The sequence below is a fragment of the Lycorma delicatula genome, chromosome 3, assembly GCF_047948215.1.
Source record: "Lycorma delicatula isolate Av1 chromosome 3, ASM4794821v1, whole genome shotgun sequence".
NCBI classification, from domain to species: Eukaryota; Metazoa; Arthropoda; class Insecta; order Hemiptera; family Fulgoridae; genus Lycorma; species Lycorma delicatula.
Genome location: NC_134457.1, coordinates 185,081,667 through 185,106,588, shown reverse-complemented (window position 1 = coordinate 185,106,588; position 24,922 = coordinate 185,081,667). Strand labels below are relative to the sequence as shown.

At 27.9% G+C, this 24,922-nt stretch overlaps 1 protein-coding gene across 4 annotated transcripts in view; it reads right to left on the bottom strand.

Annotated features, from left to right (window-relative positions):
- Nucleotides 1-6,551: 6,551 nt before the first annotated feature.
- The window catches only part of Cyp4c3 (Cytochrome P450 4c3), a 38,685-nt gene continuing 20,314 nt past the window's right edge, over nt 6,552-24,922 (bottom strand). For 3 of the 4 annotated variants that reach the window (XM_075361176.1, XM_075361178.1, XM_075361177.1), the window contains exons 6-13: nt 23,940-24,009; nt 23,581-23,707; nt 20,867-20,963; nt 20,670-20,779; nt 19,355-19,423; nt 12,018-12,186; nt 8,283-8,462; nt 6,552-6,748 (exon numbers count right to left, since the gene is read on the bottom strand). In XM_075361176.1, the coding sequence (XP_075217291.1) occupies nt 6,588-6,748; nt 8,283-8,462; nt 12,018-12,186; nt 19,355-19,423; nt 20,670-20,779; nt 20,867-20,963; nt 23,581-23,707; nt 23,940-24,009 (983 nt within the window). In that variant the 3' untranslated portion in view covers nt 6,552-6,587. The remainder of the gene's footprint in view (nt 6,749-8,282; nt 8,463-12,017; nt 12,187-19,354; nt 19,424-20,669; nt 20,780-20,866; nt 20,964-23,580; nt 23,708-23,939; nt 24,010-24,922) is intronic. The other variant, XM_075361179.1, reaches the window with a different exon arrangement.

Sequence of the window (24,922 nt, the reverse complement as noted above, 5' to 3'; positions counted from 1 at the left end):
TAGTGACTGCCTTTACTAGGATTTGAACGTTGGAACTCTCGACTTCGAAATTAGCTGATTTGCGAAGACGCGTTCACCACTAGACCAACCCGGTGGATGTAATATAGAAACTTATCTGTAGGTGTACTTTTCAATTAACTTCTGTTTACTAACTACTAAATCGGATTAAAATCAAAGTAAAAAAATCGCAGCTACATTAAACATTATTCGCTTCTGATTGGTCAGTGGTTGAAAATAGTAGTTTTTTGATCGGTTAAACACCTTCTGTAGAATGAAAATCTGTTTCATAATGATCCTCATTATAATACAGGTACCACCTGCATAATTTAAACGTTATAATACAGCCGTAGAAAAAAATATGTTATTATGGAACAAAGATTACTGCTGATTCTACCTCACTGTTATTCCAGTACATAAACTAATTCAATTCAGATATAAATATTATATTACTACTTCCAAGCTACTCTGTAACTGACATCATATATATATATGCTCACCCTCCTTATACGAGTATATCGCCCCTCCAAATAGCTATTGATGTTTAATTGGTGGAAAATCGTTGGGAAACTAATATATTTCAAATGAGTGGGGTAGAATGATAGGTAACATAAATTGTTACTCATTGGTCAGTCACTTATGACGTCATCTTATTTGTATTCATAGATACACAGATAGCGTTTCATTCTCCATTTATGTGAACACGCGATTAAATCAATTTACATTCACTTTTTTCTTTGATAGTGGAATGCGTTTTAAAAACAAATTCATTAATTATTTATAAATAAACGGCCGCATAAAAATATGATTTTTTTTCTTTTTATAGCTATATACGTTTTGTATATAACGGAACAATGTCGTTAAATGAAGTAACATTATTAAGGCTTACATATAATCTTTAATGAAAGCCAAATTTTAATAAGTAGCAGGTTAATTCAGAAGGAAAAGTGGTGTCGATCAAAATAAAAGTCTTTTTTGATTTAGAAAAAAATACCGAAACTTCGTTCAGCTAATGAAAAACCTCCTGAATAATTCTTAAATACCGCAATAAAAGTATTAAAAAACATTATATGCAAAATTAAAATACTATTTTTTTACTTATATTTTAGCAAGAACTTATTTAAATAAAATGAAATTTGTTTTTTTCATTAAATGAAAAACAAACGCAACTTATACCCTTTTTAATTAATACAATTCCTGTAGTTTCTGTACGTGGTTACATTAAAATGAGCATTTTTACGGGTGGAAGAAATAGATAGCACAATTTCAAACTTACGAGCTCACCTTATTCATTACACAGCAGATATTACGGCTTGTTTTTAGTTATTGTGTTGGTTTTTTAGGTTTGTTTTTATGTATATTGATTTATTTTATTAGTTTCAGTCTTTGATGTCTTTGGTTTTGCTTTTGTTTTAGTCGGGTTGCTTGGTTTTGTTTTAGTTATTTATTCTCCTGATTATTGTGGTTTAACGTTAATGTTCAATTTGGTACTGTATTATATGTTTTCATTTAGTGTTTAATTTTGTCGGAGTTTAAACAGATCACTTATGTATGGATTTTGATAAGTTTTTTTTCTACTGGTTAGTTTTAGATTTATTTCGGGTTTATTTTAGGTTGGTTTTACGTTTGTTTGTTTCATTCTCTTATTATTGGCTTAGTTTTTATTTCTGTGTTTCGTGTTTTGGTGTGTGTTAGTGACTCACGTTTTATTTTTGCTTGGGTTATAGTCTTGTATTTATTGTTGTCTTGTTTGTTTTATGTCTTGTGTTTCATAGGTTTTTGTTCTCGGATTAGCATTTAGGGTTTGTGCGTTTTCTTTAGCGTTTCGTTAGGTTTGTCTTATTTTTATTAGTTTTAGGTGTATTTTATATTTTTTCAAGTTCGTTTATTTTACTAGTTACCTTTGTTCTAGTTTTTCTTCGTCGTGTTTTGATTTGGGTTAGGTGTTTTGTGTTTTATGATGTTTGATTTAGTTTACAATTTTGTATTTGTTGTTTATTGTTTATTTTATGTTTTCAGTTTTCTAAATAGTTAGAGCCTGTTTGGCGTGTTGAGCTCACCCTCGTCTGGTTAGGATTGTAGGTCAGTTTACTCGGATGGTCCTGTTTAGAACTTATTAAGATCATTGTTGCTTGGATCCACGTTAAGCGGGGTACACCGATGGGAATATCGCTTTTGGCATTCACATCGGTGGCATCTTGACAATGGTCTTGAGGCTTTTGAAGATGACCGTCGGTAAAACCCCTAAGGGCTAGATACGGAGGGAGCGGCGTGATGGCCGGATCCATCACTTGGCGGGTGACTTCCCTACAGGGTCAAGGTATTACGGCTTTGAAGCAGGCTTTTATAGTTTTCCAAATATCATTTTTAATATTTTTTTGATCTAATAAACACTGAATTGCATCATGGTGTAATGTATTTTTTTTTTACATATCTTGAGTTTTTGTGCTTATATATTTGAGGTATAAGATATTATAATAATAAAATTATCAACAAAACTTTAATTAATAATACAAATTAGAGAATTTATCATTCAAAACCTTGGATTGATAATATATTTGTATTAGCCTGCTTTTCATGCACTATTCTTAAAATAATGTATTGCTTTAAACTTATTAGATTGCTTCGGTTTTCAATTGTTTATCTTTTCTTTACTGAAGACATGTTTCCTTTTTCATACATCCTCTCATCACGTTCCTTTTTATCTTTATACTTAAAATATTTCATATCTATTTACTTTGATTATATATGAAGAATGTTTCATTTTTATTATTATTTACAACCGTTTTGAATTTATGTAAAACTTTTGCAGTAGGAATTATTAATCCTTTTTCAATTCTATTTCATTTTTCTTCTGGTTTATATCTTCTTTAATTTAACTTAGAATGTGTGATAGGTTTAAGACGTAAATATCACATGTTATATACTCGTACGTTATGTTAAAAATATCTGATGTAGACATCACATGATTTCGTTGTACGCCTATTAATTTACATATATACATATTTTAAAATGAAAAGTACATAAAATTTTATTTCATCAATAACTGATATTTTTTCATATTTCTTTTTTTTATTGTTATTATTGAATTATTATTTATTAGAGGTTAATAACTATTAATTAAATAATCAATATATTTAAATTAAAAAAACGAAAGTTAAAAAAAAGGAGATGAAGTCTGATTCGAACCGATATACCTTCCCCTTGTAAGATCCAAATATTTCATTAATTAAAATGTTATTTGGCTATAACTCTGGAACCAATGAAAATAAGTACCGCTTATGATTTATCGTTGAAAATCTCTCAATGAAAGCTTATTACTGCAGTTAAGAAAAAGTCCAAAATCCAAATTTTTTTTTGGATTTTTTGCGATCACAATATTTTTTTAGCGCTTAGCTAAAGAAATGGAGGATAAAAGTTAATTAAAATAAATCGAACATCCATTCACCATGAGAAGAGGTGTGACTATCCCAATCTAAACTTCGACGGTGTTTTGATCCTACAATCAGAGCGTATACGCACTTAAATCGGTGGTATTGCACTTAAATCGGCGTTTGACCTGGAAATATCACGTGAAGGAGAAACGAAAACAGCTTAAAATATAACAATATAAGGAACTGCATTGGCTACCGAGGAGAAACTGACACCTCACATTTCCTAATAAAATTCTGATATACAAAATTGCTCTACGACCATTCTGAACTTACGGTGAGGAGTTGTGGGAAACGACAAGTAAAAGAAACGTTGACGTCATGTAACGTTTCCAAAACGTATAACGAGGGCAATTGCGGAGACTCTATGGCTCACATGGAACGATGAAATTCACGAATAATTAGAGCTTCCGTCTGTTCGTGAGGTTGTAAAACAGTGCAATATTAAATTCTAACGGCGTTTCGTAGTTAAGTTTCGTTGAGTAGTGAATAAATTTAGTCGAGTGAAATGTAGTTTTTCTAGATTCTTTTGGCGTTTTTATCAAGATATACATTTTTCGGCTTTTGAATTTCTTGGTAATACTTATTTCATATAGGTAAAGATTTTTAGGGCCTAACCATATTTTAAATAAAAATGTTTTAAAAATTATTATAGACCTTTTTTAAACAATACATACTTAAATAATACATAATAATCCTTCTTTAAATTTGATCTTTCTATTGACTTAATTGCATATCTATCTATTTAACAGATAAATTGATTTATAAAAGCCTATAAATGTAGCCGTTCGACTGCAAAATCTAATCAAATATTATTTAAGTTTAAATTTATAAAATTAAATAAGAATTTGCGTATTCCACAATTTTTATGAAAATATAATGAATTCATATGACCTTTATTCCATTTATTGAATAAAAAGGAAAAAATAAAACCGTAGATAAATGTATTTCATCCTGATTGCCGATAGGCTGAAATCTGTTACTCAATTTACAATGACATGATCCTTTTTTTAAGCTGATTGGTGACTGAATTTTATCACTATATTTTCCGACAGATTTTATCAAGTATTTACCCCGCATTTAATAGATAAATTGAATACAAAGATCCGCTTAGATTTACGGTCGACTAAAATTTCCAATCTACGTTTATGAATTATATATTTAAATTTATATTTAATCTGGTGTAATAATAGTGTCGCTTGGCTATTTTTTAAATATTAAGTCCGAAGGAACGGAGTATCTTCTTTAATAACGATTGAGGTAAAAATTTTATGATTTATTCTAGATTAAATATAGCCTGATCTGAAAAATAAACTGAAATAATTCATGAAAATAAAGATTTTTTTTTTATTTTATACACTTATTACACTGTTTTAGAGCTTGTTTCTGATCGTTTGAGGGAAGAAGTAGTTGTCCAGTACTGTACTCAAAAGTGAGAGATAGTATTATTGACTTTTTTTGATTTGGAATCTCCAGTCTCACTGCAGCACCAGTAAGAAGACTGGAGTCTGACACTGCTTATTTTAGTATTTATATAAACTGATAAAATTAATCTGGCTTAATTAACTTCCTTTGTTTTAAAATAAAAATAAAAAGCACATTCATTAGATGTTTTTACTTAAGATTACAGAGAACGGCTTTGTAGAAATCTACATAAGATTTTTAGCTTGGCAATTTCACATTTTATATTAATTACTGACTTTTCTTTCACGGATGGATGTATGAGATTTATATTTTTTTTTTTAGTTTTTTAGAAGGGAATACTATTATGCTTTTTCATTCATCCAGATCTTTTTTTATTGATGTTTTAATTATTTATTTATTCATAAAATACAACAATCTGATGTCAATCATTTTTACTACGACAGATGATAATAAATTTTTTAGCTACGTAAAATGCTATGCCTGACTGGGACTCAAACCCAGAACCTCAAGGGGAAAGAAACAGAGAGTTACTACTCCACTATGGAGATTGGTATTACGTTTATAAATGTGTAATGAATAGTTATATGGGTATTAGGAAAATGCTCATTATCAATTGGTGAGAGAGAGTAATAATGATCAGGTTTTGACAAATACAAATGAGAGTGAGTTTGATTGAGACAATAAAAAGAAGAAAAGCTAATTGGATCGGCTACATCCTAAAATATGACTGTAGTTAAAGATTAGTAATTATTGAAGGAAAGATTGCAGGTGAAAGGAGTAGAGGAAGAAGGAGGATAGTAATATTATATGATTTGAAAGGGAAACAAAGATATTATAATTTATAAAATATTATGAATTTTCTTGACCTTGATAGGCAGTTCCACTAAAGAAGAAGAAAAATCAATACTTAATGAATATTCTGGAATATATATAATTAAGTCTAATAAAAAAGGATAAGAATAATTTTATTAGCATTGTTTTGAAGTGTAATCAAATAATCTATTTAGCATATTTCATGACGTTTATTTTAATAGTAACTTTTTTATTCATTTTATGTAAATGAAATCCACCTGTAGGCTGGATTTGAGAATATTTAAGCCGGATTTTTTTTATGGAAATAAAAAATTCCACAAGATTTATTGCATTTTTTTAGGTTAGAAATAGTGAAACTATTATTAGCATATTTTATTATTATTTTCATATTGACAGGTTTATCATTAAATTGAACTAACCCTTCATAGATTGGAGATTAGGGGAATGTTACAACTAGGCTTAATATGTATATATTTTACTCATTGTAATCTGATATAAATGACTTTTATTGTATTTTTTATTTTGAATTAGTGAAAATTTATGTTACAAATATATTTTACTGATGTGGTTCTTTGTATTTTTGTTCCCAAACATTATCTCTCAAGAGAAGTTACGGTAAAAGAGTGTTTAAAATACTTTTTTTAACTAACATAATCTACTGAGCTCTTCTGGTGTCTTTTGTCTGCTCACATAACAAATTAATGCTGGTTTATATTATTAACAAGTTTAATATTTACATTTATGATCCCTTATCAGATTTAAAATTCAGGAATAAATAAGAATTAGGTTCATTTCAAAAATCGTTTAAACTCATCTATTTACTAAATCCTATTTTGTAGGATTTTAATTTATAAAATTCATATTAATGTGTTGTTTTTAAATAACTATGCAAGCAAATTTTTTTATTGGTTTTTATTATTATTAATTTCTTGGGTACAATTTCAGTCTAATTCCATTTTTTGGTCTTAATATAAGCTCTCCCAATAATGTTAAATCTTCTCTTCTATCAACAGCTTCTACTCGATATTTACGAAGTATACTTGAAGCAACAGATTTTTCCTCAAGCAGAGCAAATTTTTGTCCTGAAATCAAAAAATGTTTATTTTTTTACAATTTTTTATTGAATATAACCTTACTTAAATTCTATTTATGTAGTAATTTTGAACTAATTATTTATAAATTTATAATATATTGTTTCACTGTAAGTAAATTTATTTATTACTTTAAACTATTTGTCTCACTCTTTGTTAATGCTGTGATACATATAAAACATGAGGTTCAAGAGTTGCTTTCTCTAAAGGTAATTATGTGTACTATATAGTAGTACCTATGGTAAATAGTATTAAGGGCTGAATAGGGCTAATATCCATATTTCAGAGGACTTGGTATGCTGATATGCACAGTATATTTGATTCAGTAAGTAAATCGAATAAATAAGATACCGTTTGATTTTGGTATTAAATCAAATTAAAATATGATATAGAAGTGAATATAGAATGCTTGGTTTCACTTAAGAACTCTAAAACCCGTGTTCTAACTTCACTTTTCATATTTATACCTTTAACTTTAAAGATTTAAACAATTTAAAATCATTTCTTTTTTCATTGTTTAAACATTTAATTTCTTTTCTTCAAAAGAAAAGCCCAAAAATACCAAACTATTCTTTTTCCATGGTCTAAACTTAAAGAATAATTTTTACAAAAAAAAAACAAATTCATTATCTATCTATTTTTAAATTACACTGCTCTTTCATTAGGATATTATATTTAATTAGAAAATATAATTATCTGTCAATAAACTTTTCAGAAATTATCGAAAATAATGACAGATGATATTGGTCTGACTTTCAGACTTTGTAGTCTTCTATGCTCTGGCAAAATCATGAAAAAAAAAGTGGGCAATTCAAAAAATACAAAGAAAAATATTTAAAGAGTTTTGAAATGTGCATGCAGAAAAGAATGAAAAAAAACAAAATAGACAGAATGAAAAATGAGGAGATGGTGGGAAAGAGAAAAGAGAAACATGTCAGCAATGATTAAGAAATAAAAATAATAAAATTTGATTGGATCACTTAATAAAAACGAATTTTTTACACCATTGATGGGAAGAAAAGAAAAAGATGAAAAAGACAAAGAAAATTATAAAAACAAAGTAATCTAATTAATGTCTTTCTCATTATAGGTTTGCTATCATGAAAATGTTTCTTTTTTGATGATTAGTATCAATTTTAAAAAATTATAACGAATGAATCATTACATGCTTAGCTTTCTGTCACTTTATCAAATTAATCATATAAAATATTTATATACTTGGTTATTTTTTTAAGTTTAAACAGTACTGCTGTATTTACTGCATTTAAGTAACTTCTTGAAGTTGGTATTTATGCTTCACCTCGCTTGGCTTTTTGTGCAATTATCCTATATAATTTACATCCATATTTATAATTTCCTTTATTGAAGAACTCATCAGTTAAGAATATTAATATATTCTCACCTTTGCAGGACAGTATATTATATTTGAAAGTTCAGTATATAATTTAACATATCAGTTTACCATTATTGATTTTTTTATTTATCCTAATTTCTTTAATAACTTTAAAATTGAATCATAACTTACCGATGCAATTTCGAGGACCAGCGCTAAATGGTATATAAGCAAATGGATGTCGCCCTTGAGAATTTTCTGGCAGAAAGTTATCAGGATTAAATATCTCGGGATTCCTAAAAACCTCAGGATCTCTATGTAATCCATATAATACAATCATAGCTGTTGTTCCAGCAGGAATGATGTGCTTACCTGCAAAGTATCAATTTTCATATATTTTTATCCTTAATAATTTAAATATTCTTGTTGCTTATTATAAATAGATTTATTTTTTAACATATAATTTAATAAATAATTTTACCGAAAGACTACCCTGAGCAACTAAAAGACTAAACTGAGCAACATTTACAACATCAATACTCTCATTCAGTACTTCTAATCTTCCTAATGTGTTGTTTTTAATAAGTAATAAAATATTTAAAATAACTATAAAAAAGACTGACTTTATAAATGTATGAAGATGTGCTTAAAATCTTTTTAGAGTTATTATGTAGCTCCTTTGTCAGTGATGTTGCCAGTAGCAACCCACTCGGGTTGATATTGCAGGTAGCAATCTATCCTTTGTTATGATTCTGATCAGAGGGCATCAGATGCTGTTGCTTTAGAGTAGCAGTAAATCCCCTTTAATATTCATTAAATAATGCTTTTGATAATTATTAATTTGACTTACTTGAATATGTTCTTTATGTTAAATTTAGTATATTTGAAAATATTTTACTGATTGATTATGCTATGGCTTTAATGTGATTTGTGTAAAAAGATTATACTTGCAATCAATATTATATATCTATTCATGATCTTATTATATAAGATCATGAATATGTGGATAATATGTATATGTGGTCTGTTTCAGTGATTTAGAGAGGTTGATTTTATAAGTGCATGCAGTGCTTGTATATGTTCCTTGTGTCTATGAATTAGAGTAATAATCCATGATATCAATATAGTTGTATATGTTTATTATAAGTATTTTTAAATTATATAAAGTAATAAAGTTTATAAGGTTTTCAGTAATATATTAAGATGTAGATTAGAATCTAAAGCCATTTCAGTTACTGTTAATCTCTTGTGGAGAATCTGGCTATACAATTTAAACAAGATTTTGCTGGAAGGATATTAGAAGGAAGATTAAAGAAAAATAAACCAACATACTTGGCATTTATAGACCTAGAATAGGCATTCAATAACGTAGACTGGAATAAAATGTTCAGCATTTAAAAAAAATTAGGGTTCAAATACGGAGATAGAAGAACAATTGCTAACATTTACAGGAAACAAACAGCAACAGTAATAATTGAAGAACATAAGAAAGAAGCTGTAATAAGAAAGGGAGTCCGACAACGATGTACCCTATCCCCGTTACTTTTTAATATTTACATGGAACTAGCACTTAATGATGTTAAAGAACAATTTAGATTCGGAGTAACAGTACAAGGTGAAAAGATAAAGATGCTACGATTTGCTGATGATATAGTAATTCTAGCCAAGAGTAAAAAAAATTTAGAAGAAACAATGAATGGCATAGATGAAGTCCTACACAAGAACTATCACATGAAAATAAACAAGTACAAAACAAAAGTAATGAAATGTATTAGAAATAACAAAGATGGACCACTGAATGTTAAAATAAGAAGAGAAAAGATTATGGAGGTAGAAGAATTTTGTTATTTGGGAAGTAGAATTACTAAAGATGGACAAAGCAGGAGCGATATAAAATGCCGAATAGGAAACGAGCCTTCAGTCAGAAATATAATTTGTTTACATCAAAAATTAATTTAAATGTCAGGAATATATTTTTGAAAGTATATGTTTGGAGAGTCGCTTTATATGGAAGTGAAAATTTGGAGTACGTGAGAAGAAAAGATTAGAAACTTTTGAAATGTGGTGCTATAGGAGAAAGTTAAAAATCAGATGGGTGGATAAAGTGACAAATGAAGAGGTATTGCGGCAAATAGATGAAGAAAGAAGCATTTGGAAAAATATAGTTAAAAGAAGAGACAGACTTATAGGCCACATACTAAGGCATCCTGAAATAGTCGCTTTAATATTGGAACGACAAGTAGAAGGAAAAAATTGTGTAGGCAGGCCAAGTTTGGAATATGTAAAACAAATTGTTAGGGATGTAGGATGTAGGGGGTATACCAAAATGAAACGACTAGCACTAGATAGGGAATCTTAGAGAGCTGCATCAAACCAGTCAAATGACTGAAGACAAAAAAAAAATTTGCTGGATACTTTCTCTTGCCTCACAATTCTGGGGTTGAACAAGTGGTATTTTTAGTAAATGTTAGCTCTCCTCAGTTGATTATTTACTTCTGAAAGGTAAGATGTTAGTTGTAGCATAAATTTTTGTTGATTAATGCAAAATTTTCTATCAGAATGTGTTACGCCTTACTGGGTAAAGATAATCATTCTCTTTAGGAATCAAGGGCAGGACGGTATCCTCTAAATGTTGTATACTACTTCTTTGGGTACTATCAATTATTAAATAATAAATATGCTTATATTTTAAATATATACATATATATGTATATGTACATATTCGTTTAAATATGTATATTCTCATATGTCATATCTTGGGCCTCCCTCAGAAAATCAGAACGAGTATTTAAGATACAAAAATGGGCTGTCAGCCTGTTTTCAAAAAAGTCAAAATAAATATTTCAGCTTACAAGAAAGGGTCTTATGTTTCCGTTTTTAATAAATTGTCAAACTATTTGCAAAAATCTTTTACAACAATTTATTTAAAATATTATTAAGAAATTTTCTTTTTCAGAAACAATACTAATTTTAAAAAAAAGAAGAATTTATACACATCCCATTCAACATGTATGCAAATAAGTGCTCAAAATAATTTTCGATAGTGTCATCTGAATATTGTAATAGTTATTTATATTCATTGTATTTATCTAAGCATTATCCCATGAACTTTTATTTGAACAATTAACATAAATTTTAATTACATTTCTTTTTTATATATAATTTTTTTTATATTTATAATTTATCTTAAATTAATGTGATCTATATCATGTATTTTTATGTACCGATCACAGAAAATATTTATTTATCCCTTTATTTATTAGTTAATCTCATTTCTCTGTCTCCCTGAAATTAGGTTCTTATTCCTTTCTCTTGCTCTTGATTCTTCTTCCTGAAGGTATTTTAGATCTTGACTTGAAGACCACTGTATTCACAAAAGGATAAAAGGGACTAGTAAAACGGTAGAATTCTGTAGAAACTTTAATATTTTTTGGTTTGGTTGGAAAGTCTTTGACTATGCACTAGTCCATAGACCCACACTTACAGGCTAACATAACAAAGAATGGGAGATTTACGAAAAGCTCAACTGTATCTGATGTGCTCATCAGAAAAAATCCAGGCCTCTAATACTCCTTATACGTGCAAACATGCGTTACATACTGTACTTATGTTTTTAAGTTTTTTTTAAATTAAGGTTCAAAAGAGTTTTTTTTAAAAATACAGTGGTTTTTGCGAATAGAATTATTTGTAATTTCTTCACACTAGTCTGTCAGCTGTAAATTTGAATTGTTGCTCACTACTAAAATTGTTTCTAAACATTAGTAGTTACATTCTTTTTGATATGTTATATTTTTCTCAGTTGGTCAAATTCTTAACTTAATTATTTATTAACCAAATCATGTAATAAAAATAAAACTGTTAACATCAAAAATATAATCTACAAAATTGTTAGTAGCCTTGAGTTTATATAGAAATTGATATTATTACCAAGTTTTATATCTTCTTGTAAAGTTCTTGCAAGAAATGGTACGCTAGGATATAGTCTGAGTGCTTCTTTAATGCAACAATCCAAATACTTCATTTCATGTAGGTCTTTCATTGTAAATGATCGATTTGAATCACCAAATATATCTTTTAGCTCAGATGCAACTTTATCCTAATTTGAACATTCAGAAATACAATAGCTAATAATACCATCTAGACTGTTTCAAAATTACAGATAATAATAATAATAATGAATTTTTTATTTATTAAATCTCCACTATTAATAAATAAAAACAGCATCTATTAATATTAATGATAAAAAACAGTATCTGTTACATTGCTTCATGACAGAGAGAAGAACGACTTCTTGCCTAAACATTGTTCCAGTTTTTTTTATGGCTATCACACACTAAAACACGAGGTACAAAAGTACCAATCAGAACTACTTTTTCCAAGAAAAATGAATGATATTCAATGAATGCACAGTCAGTCCCTTGGGAAATAAAGGTGTTACTTAAAGCGAAGAATGTAATTTTATTTTAGTGAGCTCAGCATATTAATAGTAACAGCGTATTCTAAATCATGTTTGATTCAAGCGATGCCTTTTTTCTTTTATGTGCAACATACCCAGCAGTAAAGAGAAGATTATGATAAATCACTTTATGCATTACTTATAAGCCTGATATGAAATGCTTGTGATTCTTGAAAATGGCTGTTTATATCCAGGAGAGACTTGTGACTTACCACCTTGCCAATAGTTGTTTAGTATGACCCCAAAATCTTTAAACAGTCACCAATTACCAGATAGTAAAACAACATTAAATTTTTTTTCAACAGCAGAAGTATTTGAATATAATTTTGATTGAAAAATTACTTGACACTTAAACCTTACTTTTTATTTGGTTTCCAAAAGGGTACTGAATATATTTGGAAAAATTATTAGACTAACAATATTGTTTATTATTAGATAAACAATAGGTTGGTTTTCATATTCTATTAGACATCATATTATCATACTACTGTTTTATACCAAAAGTACAGAGCATTCATTAATGCAGGCGGGCTAAATTTTACTATATCTTATTGTCAGCTTATAGAGTTCAAGTAAACAGACTGCACATACAAGTGTTCAAGCAACTGATTAACAAGCATCTCTGGCAAATCCTGATGCAGATAAAAGAGACTACACCACATTAATATTCAATAGCCACACGCTATTATATTTTACAAAATTATATATATGTTTTAAATTTCACATAAACATAAATTTTTAATTTTGTGTTTTGTAAGAGTTATGAAATTGTCAATTGTATACAAACAGTAAAAGTTCACTAATATCTTAGATTAAATTTCTATGATAATAAACAAATAATAAAATCAATTCAGTTTTCTTCATCTGATTGCGAGAAATTCATAGTGTTGTCAGTATTAAGATATAACATAGAGAGATACAACAGGAGGCTCAATTTTGTTTTCTATTATGTTATCCAGTTCCCAATAATTTGGTTCATAGTATCTGTTAATCTTTTATACAATTTTTCCATTCTTGCTGGCCTGTTTTACTGATGGCTGTTAAGCATAAATTTTTAACATCAGATATTTTAAAAGCAGTATTTTCTGACGCTACATAACTTTTGATTTGTTCCCAAATTAACTCAACTGGGATGAGTACACAATGATAGGGAGGTAATCAAAGCTCGGTTTTGTCATTGAATCTTGCTAATTATCAATTTTACACACAATAAAATTAATTTTAATACGCGAAACGCTTTGCAATAATTGTCCCAAGTTCATCCTCTTCAAAAATCATTCCTTTTGAACTAAGCCACATTTTTATATGTTCCAAGACATGGCTGAAATTTTTTCATTTTTACATGAATGATAAGGGGTGTCATCTAAAACAATAGCCAAATTATCTTCTAGAGTAACACATTGTTAAACCATTTCTCAATAAATAAAATTCCAACACTTTTTTACAAATCCCATTTTTATCGAAATTATCAATTTTTTTTGCAGTTGACCTGCAGGGTTTCTTTTTTTAAAAAGTCATAATTCATTAGTAGATTTATATTGATAAATCACATTGTACACTAAACCAGCACAACTTCCACTTATGTTAGCAATTTTATTTTAACGACATCCAAAATCAACGTTGTTGGATTACTCTGTAATTCACTTTCGTAAGCATTTAAAATGATGTATTTTTCCACACAACTTAAGGGCTTTTTTCAAAGCCTTTTTTTTAGAGGGAATATCAATAATCATGCACTATTATCAGTATCAGACATGGTGTCAAAATAACAATATAACTCAAGTCATAAGAACACAAATTTATGAATATACATAACATTCACATTCCAGTTAACTTAAAAAAATTGCATTGTATTAATTTAAATAACATTAGAGTAAATAAATAAAGAAATACAAAAATTGAATACAACAACAAAAGAGTGATCATATGAAAAGATCAAGGGTTTTAATGGAACTGAGAAGACATAACATTACATGAGCATTTGAATACATTGACTACTATATGACAAATTAATTATATGGTGACTAATATATGAGTAATGATTATAGTATTCTATATAGATATGGCCACATTGTGAATCAACTCTGATACAAGGGGCGTGACTCAGCAGAATCATGATGTACTCACTAACACAAACACAATGTTTGTTTATTCTTCACTCTACAAGATATACAGTATAGTTAAAGTAGTATTTTATAGTGTAAATAAAAGCTAACATAACGTAACAAAACTTGACATAGGTTTTCAGATTCTATCATACAGTGTTGAGAACTGAGCTATTGAGAAAACACCTCAAATTGATTTTAAGGTTCTTATTTAATTATTATAGGGAATTTTATAAGGAAAAAGTAGGAAAAAAATCATAATTTAGTAGTTGGTAGGACAATAGTAAAGAAATAAAGGGAAAACTTACTTTCCTTGTTGTTAAATTTAAATACCAATTCATTCAATCCATTTCTCAAATAATTACACAGGTCAACAAAAAAAAAAGAAATTATTTGCAACTGAGATAAAATTAGGTGAATTAGAATGCTTTTTTAATGCTGAATCTTGAAATGAACTCTGTTTTTCTACATCACCCTCAGAATTTTAGTTATGAACCTTTAAAATATTGAGAAACTTCTTAATTAACAGAATACAAAAATAGTAATAATAACTACAATAAAAATTCCTACCTTTATTTTGCAGACATTTACATTTATCTTAATTTCCTTTTTCTTATTTTTCTTTTGTGTTCAGTGAAGTCTTCCTCTTTTTATCATTTAGCAGTAGTCACTCATCATAGATTCAGCTCATCTGCCTTGATAACATTGTTCCATCTGCAATATATCTTGGTGAAACCTTTCTGCTTGTTTGTCGTGATGTCACCAAAGTTTAAAGAGAAAAAGTCCAAATGAAAATGTAAAAAATGAATTTTCAATGACATTCTGCAGTCTAAATTTTTGTAGTTCACTAAGAGTTCATTTATAACTGATCATGGTTTTCAGCTATTTTGTTTCCAAGAAAACCTATAACGACATCTTTGAATGACTTCCATGCTGTTAGTTCTTTAGGGTTCAGTTTGCTGTCAAATATATTTTTACCAATTAATATTCTTATTTGTGACCCAATGAATTTCCATCTTTTAATTTGGCTTTACTTAATTGTGAAAAAATCTCAGCTAAATATTTAAAACTATCTTCATCTTTATCAAATGCTTTTACACAATTTTTCATCAGGCCTAGTTTTATGTGTAGAGTGTTTTACATGTAGTTTTATGTGTGGTAAAATAATATGATCTGCTTTGACAAGGGGAATATTGATAACATTTTCCTTTCTTGGGGTAAACAGATTTCTTTTTGGCCAGTCTTTAACTGCCTAGTGTTTATCTGTACCCTGACTATCCCACAAACACAAGAAACACATTTATTTTGTAAAGCCACTCTGGAGACTTAGAAGAAGCCTTATTGCTTTCAGGTTACCAATGATTCGCCATGAGTGTTATGATGAATACTTAATAAAATTAAAAATTTTTGACATACTTTCTTTCATAGGTTTCTTTCATTCGTACATCATGTGCTACTGCACAGGCAGTTTTCTTTGGATTTCTATATACTGAAATTTCAGTATCCTTGTTTAATAAATTCCATATTTTAAGACCTGAATCAAGGAGTTCTGCATGTTGTTTTGACAAATACAAATCACGAATTAGGTTGCTCAGTTTTGCTTATGTGATGAGATGAGGTTCAGTATCTGATTCTTCTGGAATGTAATTAATATCTATTAAAGTTGAGGACTCATTGGTTGAGCCTTCTGGGAAACCAAAAATTTCTTTCCAAGAAGTCGGAGCAATCAAAATCGAAAATTAACACCATGAAGTACTGGTCTCATAGCTGAACAAACATTTGGTTATGCAATACTGCTTTTACTGTTTGAATTGAAACCAGTAACATTTGTTAAGCAAAAATAGCAGTCATCATAATGATTAGTAGGCTCTCGCCAAATCATAGGTATGCCAAATAGCAAATGCTCTTTTTTTTCCTTTTAATCACTGGGTTAGTTTAATGTAGCACTTGATGCATGCTACTTGTGGAGCCCAGGATTTATCATGGTCTCCCAAGGAACAGTCAAAATAATGTTTATAAGCAGTTTTCAGCAGATTCGATACTGGTTTTCATTGACTTTTCATGGTGAATTTTTCGCAAATGTAACAAAAAATATTTGGAGAATTTTTACAAGCCTGATTTTTATTCATTGTAAAATTCAAAATGTTTTAATGAATGAATGTAAACTGAAATATTATAGAAATAGTTACTTAATTACTTAAAATACTTCATAAAATTGTTTCACCATGAAGTGCAATAAAACACAGCATGAAACACACACACACACAGACGCAACAAATCTTGATTTTCAATAAAGTAATACCAAAAGTTGTTCTCTCATAAAAATTTTTCACTAAATTTATGGCATTACTTATGAAACAATCTTTATAACATGAATATGATAAAACCACTTCCACAACTAAAGTACACAGCAAATAATACAAAGAGCTGAACTCATAATGAAGAAAATTTCATCATGCTGAATTACTCATTACTTGATTCACTGACATGTCTATACATGTCTAGCTTGACATAAAATAGCATCATTCAACTGTTATGTATCAAATATAGGTCTACAGTATGCATCACAATATAAATCAGATGTGAATAAGCAAACACACAGATGTACTAACTTATTTGTATTGTTTGTTCCATGAATGATGGAACAAATAAATTTAAGGTATTGTAACTTAATAACGTTATGTGATGGGTTGTTTTGGAATACATATTCAGATTCAGTATATAAAATACTACATAGAACACCTATTCCCTTTACATTTTCAAATTTTAGGTTGACTCAGTGTTACCTAACAGATCAGAGACCATGGATTATCCACAAACACAGGACATTATTGATTCTTTCATATATTATTTACAAGTATTAGAACATTTAATTAATAAAGTTTTATTGAATATCAGAACTTTTAGGGAGTATGTTTTCTGTTTGTGTAGTGAGTATCCTTGAACAGATATTACAACCACAGGTCACAAGGCTATTATGAATACCAATTAAACCCAAAACAGAATAGTGGCCAAATCTTATTAAGGAGTTGATAGCACTAAAATAGAACTGGTCAACATAGATCCCAAACTCTGAAACTCCCACACCAGTAGGAAAACACGAACCTTCCAATTCTTGATGCAATGAAAACTAATAAAGTTAATATGACCCATTTTCTAAATATCTGCAACTGTTCTTCTAAAATCGTTCCATTACTATGATGCAGTTCCTCCTGTGCATTGTAGAGTAATGAACTGCATCAAAGTTCTGAAAGGAACTTTTAAAATACATGTCCAAGTACTCTGAAAGCGAGTCAAATTTAAATCTATTATTTTATAGACATTTAAACAATATTTCACCACACTGAACTGATCTATTTATTACACAGCAAAACCTAAAAACCTCAACGATGCATAGAAAAAATCAAAAAACTAAGAACTAATTTAAAATACTCTACTAAAAATATGATATAATATGGTTAATACTACTTACCAAAAGCACTACCAATAATGGTCGTACATATAATGTAAAAAATAATACAGCAAATCGCACTTCATGAAGAAAGGCACACATCAGTTGAATAGAATGCACTAATTATTAAAAATGTGTTTATGAATGCTTTTTCAATCTCTACAGCCTTTATGAATGCTTTCTCCATTTCTATAATTAGCTTAAATTTCTACAGTTAAGAAGTTTTTCTAAGTTATTAGCTTTATGTATTTCTTTTGAAATAATAAAATTGCATTCTTCAATGTAATTTTGCCCAATACCTTCTTGTATTATGATCATGGACACCTTTATTCTATTTAAGGATAGAATTTTTACATATTTAATTTTTTTTACAGATGTAAAAACTTGGTACAATCAGTAAATCTGGTGATAAAACAGGCTACTTATTTGACACCATTTCAAATATACAGATCTAACAGTACTTCCTGAGTTTTAAAAATTCTTTGTAAATAAAAACATGATGAAACACACACAAAAACGATCTTATATTTGACATAATTAACTGTTGTAGTTTACTTTTTATCATTCAGCCTAACATCTTCTTGAAGAATACTCAGATGCTTTATTAGCACATAAGGCTAATAATTATTATGTTTAAGACGTGCTAAATATTTATCAACAGTAATCCTTGTTTGACTAACATTTTTATTTAGGTATTCTTTTGTAAATTTTATTTGTGATATATCATTTCTACTTAGGTATTCGTGTAAATATATCTGACAAGTTGTAGTGAATTAATACAATCCTACTGAACAGATGATCATGTCTCGCCTACATGTATGATAGCACTACACTGAAATAAACTACTTTCTAAATCAATGATGTAAATGGTTTATATTTAAAATTAATAATCCTTGTCTCTAAAAGAACTCATTTTCTATTGAGTGTGTATCCATTTTGTATAACCATTCTTGGATATTTTAAGTAAATGGAGTCTACAGTTTTGGACTTCACATTGGAGCTATGAGGAGCATATTATGGAAGGGAATGAAATTGGAGGTTTATTATTAAAAAGGCGAGATAATTAAAATACTTAATATGAATAATTTGCCAAACAATAATGAGTGATCTACATTAAAATTTTTCATTGAAGAAATCTGGGTTTATGTGTTCTTTTTGGATTTAAGTTTTTTTGTACTGGTTTTAAAAGAAATTGATTGCTTTACTTTTTTTTGGCTAATTTTAGCCTGAATTAAAGAATGTTTTATGTCACCTGAATTTTCTGATTGCTTGCTAGTAAGAACAGAAGCCAACAGAGTCCAGCTGAGGTGGTATCATGGCCCTAAAAAAAAAAAAAATTATGAATTATAAATCAATTAATTTTAATAATAATAAGCTGTAATATTAATCGAGTAGCATTTGGAGTTTATTATATAATATTAATCCAATTTTCTCTTTTAACCTAGTGTAATTGAAACACAATATGTGACTGAATGAAGTCAAGTGTAAATATAATTTCTGCCATCAAAATATAAACAACAAATTTGATTATATCCCTGGCAAAAAAAGAACTGCTATCATTTAGTTTGAATCTAAATGTACTTAATACACAGGCATAAAACATTAAATTTTTTTTTAAATTTAATTATTCTTGAAAACCCAACCTAACATGGACTAAGAAATTAAAATGATGAGAATATTTCATTCATGAATGGTACCAGATATATAACAAAATTTTAAAAGATTAGATATTACATTTTAAAATAGCAGTTTGTAAAAACAGAAAAAAGAATAATCATTTATTATAGACAATATTATTTAACTAATTAAGAAACTTATTAAAATATTATTTATAACAGATTTATATATTTAATGTTGTATGTCAGCTAAAGTATATTTAAACATAAACATTAAAAATACAGAGTTGTGAGTCTTTACAACCATTACATTGTAATTGAATTGTGAGTCTTTTACATCCATTATTGGATTTTTTGTATTTTAATGAAAATTAATTCTGGCAATTAAAATAATGTACCAAGTAAATTTTAAGAGGAAAACTAAACTAAAAAAAATCCATGTTTTCTTTGAAAAGGATTTTCTTCTAAGAGTTTAACTTTCATTTTCATTTCAATACCTCACTGTTAGTCTTTCTGACAAAAAAGTATTAATACATATTGCCAACTTAAGCACCATGTTTTGGAAAATAATACAATGTAGACTTTATCACCTTCAAAATTCTTTGATTGTTTGTATCAGCCTTCCTAACTTAGTGCAGAAGTTTATGAAATGTTAAATTATCAAAAAAGTCAAATTTAAAACATCCACTACACTAATTTTTTATCAGCTTAACATGCTTGCATATTTGTGAAGCTTTTATTATTGGTGAAACCATTTCAATGATGTATAAAGTTTATAATATGCTAGTGTATGTATATTAGAAACCATAAGCAGATAGTTGTAAACAAAAGAAACTAGTTGTTCCTGAAAAAACTGAAATTTAGCTTTTATTTATGCTAAAAGAAAAGAATCATGTAATAATTTTAGTTCCTCCAAATTATTCATCAATTTTTTTGTTTAATTTATTATACCTCAAACAAAAATGTGTCCACTTCTTCTCTGATGTCTTCATTTGTTAGAACAGTACCACCTTTTGATGCTTCAATTAATAAATCTAAAAAAGCAAGCCTCTTTTTCCTTCCTAAAAAAAATGATTTCTTTAGGTAATATAAAATGAATTCTCATATTTAACTTATACCAGAGTAAACAAATTTTTTTACTTACTTACCAAATACTGATGAATCATCCTCTGTCACATTATTATCCTGTTTATTTGTTTTTTTCTCTTTTTGTTTTTGTACTTCTTCTTTCTTTTCTCTTATAACCTGACAAAAGAAATGAGAATATATTAAATGTTTCTCTCGTAACTATTGTTAATGTAATGTTATTTTATTAGTAACTGTTTCTTGCATTGTCATTCTTGTGCATGCTAACAGATGGTTGATTCTTATGGTTTAGAAATTATCTCATACAAAATGTATTATTAATTTTTAACAATAATAGTTCAATATTAAATATTTAAAAATTACTTGTATTATTACTTGTATTATACATTAAACATATTTGCATACACATGCAGTGATAACACACAGCAGCAGAATTAACTTTAGTAATGGAACGGAACGCAAGGATAACAAGGGATGTATTTGGGTATTTGGGAATTTGTTTATTTAGTGTCAGTTATATATTTGTTTTGTTCAACTATAGTAAATAATCTCTTAGAAGTGATGTACATAACCGTAAAATATAAAATTTATAAACACACTAAATTTAACAGAAAGTTAGTGAATGAACAAACATAATGTAAGTTGAATATATTATTTAAATTCATCCAAAATTGGATTTGTACCCTTTTAAGATGGGATCTTTAACAACAGTGCTTCAAATAACTTTACTGAAAAAGAAAGAGTTTCATAGTTAGTTCTGAAAGGTTCTCAGGAAGAATAATTTCTTTAAAATTGAGTTTTTGTATTTTTAATCAATTTAAAATTATCAATCATCTAATGACTAATTATCAGTCTAACGAGAGCTTTTCATCCTAAGCATTATTAGAGTTAATAAACAGCATCTTTCTCAGTGGAGTATCAGTAACCTTGTTATCAATGGCACTTGTCTTAAAAAGTCTGGAAACTTCTAAGTATGAGATTAAATAATGTATTTAATCTAAAAGTATTTAAATGTTTAATTATATTATTTTTTCTAATGTTGTGTGTTTATACTAGTAAATGCAAAATTTTTCTTTGTTGATCACATCATAGATCTGAGTAGAGGAAATGTAAGACACTGTTAAATACTGCTCAGTTCCATCATTAAATTATAACCCAACTAACATTTCACTATAGAATATAAACACAACAAATATTTAACTTATTTGATCTCACTATATGCAAAAAATATCTAACTCGCATACCTTTGAAATATATCAATAACCTACTATAATTGCTGTACACTTATCCAAAATATATCTAACCCCTCACATAGCACAAAGATACAGCCTTCTTACATAAGTTACATCAACTAATTTGGACTTTTTTTTCAGTCAATAATTACACTGAAGAAATCAATACAATAAAACATTTAACACAAATTAATGATTACTGAATCTCACTTTTAGACATGTTATGTTAAATACATAACAAAATCAAAAACACAAATTGTGTCAGAGACATCACAATATTAATATACATCAAAGATAATTGCCAACATTTTTAGGAAGGAATTATTACTATGCCACCTTTCACAATAACAAGTCAAATTCAGAAGTTTGTATAGGAAGTAATAAACAACAATGAAAAATACAGAATCCAGAAATATACAAGTTAAACTATATTAAGAAACGTACAAGTGATTGCAATAAATATTCATATTGGATAGACTAGATGCACAACAAAGAAATAAGGAACACATATAGGCATTACACACAACATAATTAAATTTTGTAAATCACTTCATAGAAATGTGAAAACTACCTATCACACCTGCAAAACTACTAACCATAGCATACAAATTTTACACTCAGCACATAAAAAATCAAAATTTCAATACAGTTGAAAAAAGTGATATTTAAAAATAAAGTTTTACAAAAATAAATATTAAACAAAAACTACATAAATTAAATTTATTCTTCAGTTACATTCTTGAGAAGTTTCCCAACCTTTTTGATAGATGTTTGTATTAGTGCTACTGGATACCCCACTGAAGAAGGAGCTAACAACTGGAAGGATCTTACAGAAGCCATTTGGAAGAAAAGATTCTATTAATTTAAAAGTGAGGTGCTTAATGTTTAATCATTTTAAAGTGTTATCACATTTTGTTACAATGCTTAGTGAATAATAAAAAAGGAAATTATAGCACTGAAAATAATCTATATTATAATTTCAACTAATAAGTTGTTCACTTAGCTTTTATATTGTTTATCTATTAATTTATTTCAAAGCAACAACAGGATATGCTCAATTGCATCTGTTTTGTGATAGATGAATTTTGTAGCATATTAAAAGTGCCAAGCATGTATAGAATTTGAATCCAGAATCACTTGGATGAAAGGCAGATATTACCACTGCCATGGAGAACAGTAATGTTTAATTAATTAATTTTTCATCACCATCAAAGTCCATTCTTTTGGCTTCTTCAACATAAAAAAGAAAAAAAATTGTTATTAGACATTACTTTAATGTAAGGAGTAAATAAATAAATTACAAAACAGCAGTAAAAGCAGGGTTTGGAGAATGGTCAATATACTCTTTGGCATTCATGAATTATATCAGAATAAAAATAAATGTGTAAACTTATGCAATTTAATTACACACAAATTCAAATATTCACCACAATTGTAAAAACTAAATTTGTTTAAAAACATATGCACCTTAGACTTCAGAAAATTAGTAATTTTCTTATCATAATGTAAAATTAACATTACTAATTTTATTATAAAAGGCTAACCTTATTTGAAGCATTGTGAAGAATTTTAATACAGTTCTCATGTCTTTTATATAAATTTGAAAATCTGAATAGAAGATCAGGTTGTAACCAAATCTTTGCTTGTCGTTGTTGAATGATTGATCCAATCCTGGAATTTAAAGAATTACAGGATTAATAAATGAATTAAGCAGGATGAATGAAAATGTATATAAATATTACATTTGATACAAGTAAAGTCATATTACTTTGGTTGGAAGATTTAAAATAGAAAGTTTTAGAATGAAATATGTCTTATGAAAGTTTATTCCAGAATAAATTCACAATTTATAAGATAATTAGTAAAAGTAATGAATAATATAGTCTATTATTACTATACTTACTCATATACAGCTTTAACATAATCACTTTCACTGTCATTTTGAGCATTTGACTGCCATCCCATTGCTGTTTCTGTAAATTTCAATTACTACATAAAATTTTATACCATAGTAATTAGAAAACTGTAATTACAGTATATCATCAACTTTATTCACTAAATTTGTTACGATAAGATTTTAACATTATGCTAACTGTACATATCAAGTAATACCTTACTTGATAATTTACTGACATTATCAAGTAGAAGTTATCTCATCAAATAATTGCACATTACTCTCAGTGTAATATAATCTAATAGTGAAACCACATGCCCAGACTTAAAATAAAGGTTTTTTTTTCATTTGTATAGATTCCACTTAACCAATGATTAACATTGAATAATTCTTCCTTGTGATTAAAATGATTCATATTAGTTTTATCCTAAGAAGACCTTTGATCCAGTATTATTGAAAATAAACAGAAAAATAGTAATTTACATAAGTTAGAAACGTAGAGAAGTTAAATTATCTGTTATTGTTTATCTTATTAACAGAAATGAAATGAAATAGAACATGAAAGTGTAAAAGTTTTTACACTTTTATTTTTACATGTGGCATTGGTTTAGTTTTCATGTTTACAAATTTCCTGCTTAAGATCAATCTGCCTATTAAAGAGGTCATATAAACATCATCACAAAATGGCAGTCATAATTAAAAATACCTTTGCTATTGATGAGTTTTTTTTTTAGTACAAAATAATAGTTAATACTATTTATATTAGTAAAAATTAAAACAAAAAAGTAAGATTTGTTTAAAAATTAACTTTTATAGTTGTTCTGTCAAAAAAATTTGTTTGGTCATCCAGAAGTTTCCTATTATTTAGTACAACTTGAGATATTACAAGAACAATTTAGTACAAGTTGAAACCCATAGTTAGTTGTCTAGTGAAGCCCACAGATTCTTTACTGTGAGCAAACTTATAACTGCAGCTTTTAATACCTTCAGAT